The 8,282-nt window shown below is 38.1% G+C and overlaps 1 protein-coding gene across 1 annotated transcript; it reads right to left on the bottom strand.

The window, feature by feature from the left end:
* Nucleotides 1–1,530: 1,530 nt before the first annotated feature.
* LOC143853027 (uncharacterized) lies at nucleotides 1,531–7,577 on the bottom strand. Its single transcript, XM_077362726.1, has 3 exons — nucleotides 5,800–7,577; nucleotides 5,351–5,702; nucleotides 1,531–3,559 (listed from the first exon to the last, which is right to left on the bottom strand). Exons 1-3 carry the CDS (start codon nucleotides 7,472–7,474, stop codon nucleotides 2,803–2,805), a joined length of 2,784 nt encoding a protein of 927 aa, XP_077218841.1. The 5' UTR covers nucleotides 7,475–7,577; the 3' UTR covers nucleotides 1,531–2,802.
* Nucleotides 7,578–8,282: the final 705 nt, after the last annotated feature.

Raw genomic sequence — 8,282 nt, 5'->3', positions numbered from 1 at the left:
GTAAGGGAGCAGTTGCCTTTGAGTTTCCATTTCCTACTAACCCATTCTCTAATATGGGCTAAGCTTGGCCATGAATATGGGAACTTCCCAACAAGACAATACTTGAATTTCTCCGCATTTGAAGTGAGCACAGATTCATCAAAGTAAATTGTGGGCTCATCTCTACAAACTGAAATCTTTGCAGGAAACCGAGGTATATGCTTCCCATCCTCCATCTTTTCCCGATATATGTTGCTTTGATTCATTTGGAGGAATGATTCTCCACCGGAGATGGAGGGTGATTTAACTGAAGACTTCTGATCATTAGCTACAGAGGAGAAATCTTCAGATGCAGAACTAATCTGACATTCAATGCTTTGGTTTCTTTGGAGCTCTTCGAGAAGAGTAATATCTCTTGAATTAGGATGTGCAGTAACAGAAGGATCATGTGAGCTTGCATCTTGATGATAAATTGCAGCATGTTTTGGGTAATTGTTATCAGCAGTTTGGTTGGTGGAATGGAGGACCCACTGCTTACTTGGCTCCTTTTCATTCTCGTCAGTAACGTGTGTCCATTGTTGTCTCTGCTTCTTTCTCCAAATGTGTTTCTTCATGGATTTTGATGTCCCCGTGCTTGAACCTGTAACTGAGGGAGCAATCTCTGTTTTCCTGGGACAGCCCCCTCTACTTTAAAAGAGTAATCATGAATACACTAGAGTCCCAAGTAAGAAAAGGGGGCAAATATGTCTCACCTAATTAGAATAGAAGCAACTAACAGCTGTGAAATTGCCTACATGTTTTTCAGGCTGTGGAAGAACACAAAAACCTCCCCGTTGTCTAAGTTAAACTAACATCCACTTATATTTTAAACGAAAACACTTCCAAACTGGAACCCCATTATTATGAAAATAAAGTAGAAAGTGAAAATAACCGCCTATGTGGCCATTTTCAGTGTTTTTGGCATTGGTTTGGGATTCGAGCTCTCTTATTTGTTTTCTTGTGCATGTGTCATGTCACGTACGATCTTTTTATTTTTATTTTTTTTACGAAACCGATTTCCATTTTGCTAGCAGTCCTCTATTTTCCGCTTGTGGCATTGCAATAGCCATCCTTGTACCCCACCACATGAATATTGAAATCTTAGTTCAGCCCTGAGATTTCAATATCCCATTCCCTTCCCTTCTTATCTCTCCCTCCTTGTTATTGCCAAGCGATCAACTTGAAACCAGCTATCATTCACTACTCTAGGATAGCGCTAACGAGGAATAGCTATCCCCACATCGAACAGACCCATTAATGTTGACATGTACCAAAATAGGGGTCTGTTTGTCATTTATTGGAAAAGACATGGATCTTCTTGATATAAATAATGGTTTTTTTTTTTTTTTTTGATGGGTAATAATGGTTATTAATGAATACATCAAAATAGGGGTATGTGTGATATGTATTGAGAAAGGCATGGATATTTTTTTCATAATAAATGGTTATTTTCGTCCAGAAATAGATCATTTACATACAGATAGCAGTAGCAGTTAATTTCAAATCTTTGAATGAGACATGACCTTTTTCTGATAGAAAAAAATGAATTCATGAAGACCCATCATTGCCAATACATGAAGTTATTCGAACTAGATTCCCTACATACTATTCAGAACAGTAGAATTTACAGTATACATTAGCATTTGCAGATTATTACCACTGACAATTATCTCTCTTCTTCTGGTGAAAATATCACATATCTCCATCCCAAAATTCTTCAGTGGGTTTGAACATAACATCTAGGAACACAAAACTCTGTCGCAGTTGCAATCCTCTTCTGCAGAATGTGGCTAATTTTCTCCAACTCCTCAGTCAGCTGCCAGTCAAATATCTCAAAATTTTCTTTTAATATACTCTTGTTGTAGCACTTGAGAATCAGCTATCCCTCGCTCTTGGACTGCTCACTGATGCTAGAGACGGAGGAACCGCCTGGATGTCTTCTATGTCTTCCCATATAAGGAAAAATTTAGTTCTGTGTCTAAACAAGTTTGTGTGAAACCCAATGATTCTTGGCGACAGAAAGAGGCGACCCTACAGAGGCAATTTGTGCTTCAAGGGACAAGTAAAATCATTTATAAGGAATTCCTCTGGTGGAATCTCTGGAATGCTGAATTTGGTTGAGGCGACCACAAATTTATCATCTTCCCAACCTCCTCCTCCATATTTGTGAAGTACTCTTTAACAAAATCAGTACCTCTTGTATTATTCAAGAAAATTATCAAGTGCAACTTAGATTGGCATGCTTGAGCTAATTTCCCTTGAAGAGGAATCCATATGTCTGCTAGTTCTGACAAATTAGATTTCACAAAATTGATTTCAGCATGGCCAAGGGATGTAGCTTCGTCAAAAGGTCAATCAATATAAAAAACTCCAACATCCATTGTAGAAGGAGGCTCATCCATTGCATATAATTAAAATATTTCATTCCATTGAGGATCTAATATCTGGAACTTAATCGAACTGGTTCTTGTTTTACCATTGCAGGCGAACACCACACAAAATTGCATAAAACGTGCTATCATCTCTAGAACAATATCACCTTGAAGAACAAGAATCCAACACACAACCACTTCCCCAATTGAGTCTGAAAGTCCAGCCCAATAAATTCAAGGCCTTGGATCATGCTAGGCGTGGCTCGCAGGATATGTGCAAGTACAAGCAATCCCAAAAAAATAGCAGAAACTACTGGAAAATTCCCAAAATATAGAACAAAAAGCTTCCAATCCGACTCGTGTTCCATCTGCAAAGAAGCCAAAATTTGCTCCTTGCTGTACCCCGGCTCTTTCAAATCAACTGGCCTAATATTCTAAGAAACAAATCTCCAAACTGCGCAAAGCTATCCTTGAGATCTTGTTGGGCCCAACGTTCGATCGTACCTTTCATCTTGGTGCTCTGTAGGAAATTCATGCGCCATGACATAACTAGACGTGAGGATTGATCACATGATGGAAATTCTGGTCCCGGCGTTATACAGACGAGCACTTGTGTCTTGTAAAAGCTCCCGTAAGGAACATCCGGACTGCTCCCCCAAACTAAAACTGCAAAAACATTCCCATCGGCTTTCAAATATATCTGCTCCTCTGTAGCTTTCACAGCCTTAATTAATTTAGTTGCACCTTTTGTAAAGGTAACCACTCTTTTTAATCTATCCCCACCATTTTCAAGTTCCCAAGTTCCTTCTTGCCAATCTTTCTTTCCTTTCAGCTCCATCAAGGACATCATAAGTTTTGAATTGGGTGAAAAGAGAAGAGAATTCAGATCAGCTGGTGCGATCGGATAGGATTGGTCAAGAAGTACTCCTCCGGATAAAATGCTAGGCACTTCCCCTCCTTGATCTGTTGATTTCATGGTACGCAATGCTTCATCCAATGTAATGCAAGTGGATGGGTCTCCTGATCGGTTATTGGAAGCCTCGGGGTTGGGTACATCCGATGGAACAGAACTCACATTGGTACTGAACATTGTTTCCCTTGATTTTCCAAGAAAAAATTGAAAAATGAGGCCTCCAAGATTGCGTGGCTTCATTGATGGGAATTTCATTCTGTAGAGAGAAAAAAATTAGAAGTATTTTTCCACTACAATTGAATGGCCAGGAATTAATTTCAGCATTAGGAGTCTTTGTAAGTATTTTATAAATTCATTCTAAAGAAGATTGTGTCTAAGAGTGCAGTGGCAAGTTGGCATGCGACGGATTATGAGTAAAAAATGACAATAGAGTTTCTTGATATGTTACTTAAAGAGCTGCATTAAAAAGGAACATTAAAGGTCGAGAAATAAAAAGGTTTGTTTTCCATAACTAGAGATTCATTGGATAGAATCGAAAACACATTGTACCCGGGATAATCAGAAAGAAAATCAAAATTCATATACACATTTTCTTTAAATTTCACCTGCAAAATACAAATATAGATAATAGCCTAAATTAACAAAGAAATAAAAACAATGGGTGTGCAAACCAAGTACAGGAAAATAACTTCACTTGCTTGCACTTTCTTGTAAACCAGAAGGGGGAAAGGAACTAGAAAACAAATGGCATTCCCTTAACAATTATGAAAAGAGTGCATGACTACAATATAACTGTACTTCTCTTTTATATGATGGTTAATTGAGGAAATCGAGGATAATTATCTAAATTAACATTAGAAGTCTTTGTAAGAATTTGAAAGAATCTTTCTAAAGAAGATTACATCTAAGAGTGCAGTAGCAAGTCGACATTAGATGGATTATGAGTAAAAAAATGACAATAGAGCTTCTTGATATCTTACTTAAAGAGCTGCATTAAAAATGAACATTGAAAATCAGAAAGAAAATCAGAAAGAATTAAAATTCATATACACATTTTCTTTAAATTTCGGGGCAGAATACAAATATAGATAATAGCCTAAATTAGCAATGAAATAGAAATAATGGGTGTGAAAACTAAGTACAACAAAATAACTTCACTTCCTTTCTTCCTTGCACTTTCCTGTTAATCAGTGAGGGGAAAGAAACTAGAAAACAAATGGCATTCCCTTAACTACTACCTACCAGAATTTATGCAAGGAGTGCATGACAACAATAAAACTGTAAGATGGTTAATTGAGGAAATCAAGAATAATTATCTATATTAAAGTTCACTAAGAACTATAGTAACTGATTCAAGAACTTGTGAACAAAACCACACACTTCTAGGAATCTGATCTAGATTATAGATGCTGCAGAAACTAAGATCACCAGAACTAAATTGAAATTCTAGAAAACTGTACATTCATTGTCACAATATCGAGTTGAAATCCTTGGTGTGTTACTTTGACTATTCATGTGTTTTAATTGATGATGCTAGGACAAGTTCACATTGAAGTGAAAAACATGCAGCCAAGAATGACAAGGAGGGCCTTGCCATAGCTAATGTGCGAACAACGATGTTGGAAACACTGGATCTCTAGGCTCCACAGTCGATGATGCCATAGCGATCATATTCCATTCAAGGTGTGTAACGATGTTTTCATAAGCAACATAAAGACATCAGCAATAATTTCTAGACTCATAAATGATATCAATAATCCTTGTTTTAATAATTCTGGTCCTCTCTTCATCTTACACTTTTCTAGGGAGCTGTTAACAGTTGGTATAATTCCAACAAAAAAAATCTACCAAAAGCCAATCAGATTCATGTTTGATAAACTGAAGAGTGTCATTATTAAAACAAGAATCTAGTTTTCTTTTAGATTTGTTTTTTTATCATGGGTTCCTGCAGTCATTTTTTTGGTAGTCATATCACAACAATATTCTACAACATCTACTGCCAATACCAAAAGTATTTTAAAAATTCAGTTTCAAAGTCATAGCATACCTGCTGGGAGTTCTTTTTCCCTGGATTTTCTTATTTCTTGTGTCCATCATCTGCAGATCCACCTGACCGTTTTCAATTTTTTTCTTTTTCAAATCATCATCTTCTTCTGCAGCTTCTTCTTTTTCTGAAAGGTCTTTCCAGGCCTGGGGACTATCTTCATCTAAAACCACTGTGACTCTTCCTAATTTTGGGAGATGCTTCACTTCTTTCAAAAATAAATCTACTTTGTTTCCACCATCCATGGTTTGCATGCCTGAGATCCTCGTAAATGGTACAGTCTCCTCCATTCTTTGAATAAACATTTCATTCATTATCGATGAACATGAAAAGGTCGCACCAGAACCCTGCTTACCTACCAAAAGAAAGAGAAAACAAACAAAAGCTAAGAGACTATTATTTTAAGTAGTGAACACATATGCTTTCAATGCTGCTTTTAGTTACTTCCTTACCTTTATTCATCCCTGAATTCAGTTTTTCACTATTTTCTATACTTCTGGATATTGCTTTGACGAAACTAACCCGATTTGATGGTAGCTGAGAAGAAGCCAAAATGATTGCCTGATTATTCCCATCTTTATGTTGAATTGCAGGATCTACTTCAACACGCTTTGCCTGACTACTTTCTCCCTCAACATAATTCGGGACAATAGCCTTAGATATCCCACATTTCTCTTGGAAGTGGCAATGTTTTGCCAAGTTGCTAGAAAACTTTAAGTCTACTGAATTGGCTAAGATCACTTTACCAAATGATTGTTGACCTCTTAAGTTTTTGGAACATGGCTTTACAACTGGGGAATTCACTTTTGAGATGCACTCCTCAGGGTTGTGGATCTCTATTTGAGTCTTCTGAAGATGTTTGGCATTTGAATGTTGAATTTTTGTATTAAGATGATTGCAGCAAGGCTCTTCCTTGACTGCAGTTTGGGAAGCAGCTTTGTGTCCTTTATTTGCCTCGAGCATTTCAGAATTTTTCCTTTTATTGGGGCTGTTTATTTCTGCATTGGAATTATCCAGTATAGAGCGCTTATCATGAGAATTGCCTGTTATGGCATCATCTTTATTGAACTTGCAGACCACGGCAGAATGCCCTTGCTGGTTACAGTTCAAACAGAATGAAGGTAGCGTCTCATAGCGTACATGTTGCCAAAAACCCCTTCCTCCTCTTCCTCCAATTCCAATCCAAACTCGACGAGGAAGCTTTTTCAGAAGATTGACTTCCACGCATATTCGTGCAACATTGGTTCGAGATAGAATTCTTGTTGGAGTATCAATAGCAAGGGCATTCCCAACTAAAGATGCTATAGAGAACAAGGCATCTTCTTCAAAGAAAACTACAGGGAGTAAAGGGAGCACAATCCAAACAGCAGCCAAAGAGGGTTCTCCTTGTGCCCATTGGAATTCAGGAGTCCATTTAAAAATCTTCATCAGATGGCCATCAATCCACCATCTATTCCTGACCCAAATTCGGAGCATGTCCGAGATGTTATCTAATCTAATGAAAACGTGGTGAAGATCTAGTAACGTAACGGAGCAGTTGCCTTTGAGTTTCCATTTCCTACTAACCCATTCTCTAATATGGGCTAAGCTTGGCCATGAATATGGGAACTTCCCAACAAGACAATACTTGAATTTCTCGGCATTTGAAGTGAGCACAGATTCATCAAAGTATATTGCGGGCTCACCTCTACAAACTGAAACCTGTGCAGGAAACCGAAGTATATGGTTCCCATCCTCCATCTTTTCCTGATATATGTTGCTTTGATTCATCTGGAGGAAGGATTCTGCACTGGAGATGGAGGGTGATTTAACTGACGACTTCTGATCATTAGCTACAGAGGAGAAATCTTCGGATGCAGAACTCATCTGACATTCAATGCTTTGGTTTCTTTGGAGCTCCTCGAGAAGAGGAATATCTCTTGAATTAGGATGTGCAGTAACAGAAGGATCATGTGAGCTTGCATCTTGATGATAAATTGCAGCATGTTTTGGGTGATTGTTATCAGCAGTTTGGTTGGTGGAAGAAAAAGTTCGAAGGACCCACTGCTTACTTGGCTCCTTTTCATTCTCATCAGTAACGTGTCTCCATTGTTGTCTCTGCTTCTTCCTCCATGTGGGTTTCTTCATGGATTTTGAAGTCCCTGTGCTTGAACCTGTAACTGAGGAAGCAATCTCTGTTTTCCCTTTGCTTGCTGAAATATGAATAGAAAGAGAAATGGTCTTTAATGGCAAAAGGTAGAATCGTGTCGGTAGGGACACGGTTAGCCATTCACTTGGAGATTGAATTTTGTAACATGGAACTTGCTAGGGGCTTTGGCAGAAAGCGATTTCGCCGCTGAAAGTTGCATGAGAGAGCAGAAACATCAGATGAACGAATGAATAAGACAGTATCTGCTGAAAGCAAGCCTATGTGGCTGCTCTCTCATGCAACAGGCAGCCGTGAAATGCCTTGCTGCGGAAGTCCCTAGCAAATCCCATTTCATTTGATATTTTGACCACTTATTAGAATAGCTGACCACCTATTTAAGTATAATTTGACCCGACACTAGGAAAATGTCCTTGACTTTTTATGGAGTGAACAGTAGCTTGTTTGAATTGACTCGAATCAATCCACTTAAAGTCTAGTTGAGTTAACCCAGTTTTGAACAATATTAACCCCCTTTTTTGTACCTGGGACAGCCCCCTCTTAAAAGAGTAATCATGAATACACTAGAGTCCCAAGTAAGAAAAGGGGGCAAATATGTCTCACTTCATTAGAATGGAAGCAACTAACAGCTGTGAAATTGCCTTCATTTTTTCAGGCTGTGGAAGAACCAAGGTTTAAAATTTCGGTTTCGGTACCGGTCGAAATTTCAAAATTTCAAAATTTCGGTCGAAATCTAGTACTTGACCCGAAACTTATATTTTATTCAATATTAAATCTGGGTGAAATATT

Source organism: Tasmannia lanceolata, unplaced genomic scaffold (assembly GCF_043159265.1).
Source record: "Tasmannia lanceolata isolate RefF3 unplaced genomic scaffold, GAP_Taslan_0.1 ptg000019l, whole genome shotgun sequence".
NCBI lineage: Eukaryota > Viridiplantae > Streptophyta > Magnoliopsida > Canellales > Winteraceae > Tasmannia > Tasmannia lanceolata.
Note: the sequence above shows the minus strand (reverse complement) of the source record. Positions and strands in the feature narration are given on the sequence as shown.

Excerpts from the sequence above, each read along its gene's own strand:
- LOC143853027 (XM_077362726.1), bottom strand. The coding sequence starts at position 7,474 with ATGAAGAAACCCACATGGAGGAAGAAGCAGAGACAACAATGGAGACAC. Across the intron at positions 5,703-5,799 it reads GAATTCAGGGATGAATAAAG|GTAAGCAGGGTTCTGGTGCG; the intron begins GTAAGGAAGTAA and ends TTCTTTTGGTAG. Across the intron at positions 3,560-5,350 it reads GGAAAAAGAACTCCCAGCAG|AATGAAATTCCCATCAATGA; the intron begins GTATGCTATGAC and ends TTCTCTCTACAG.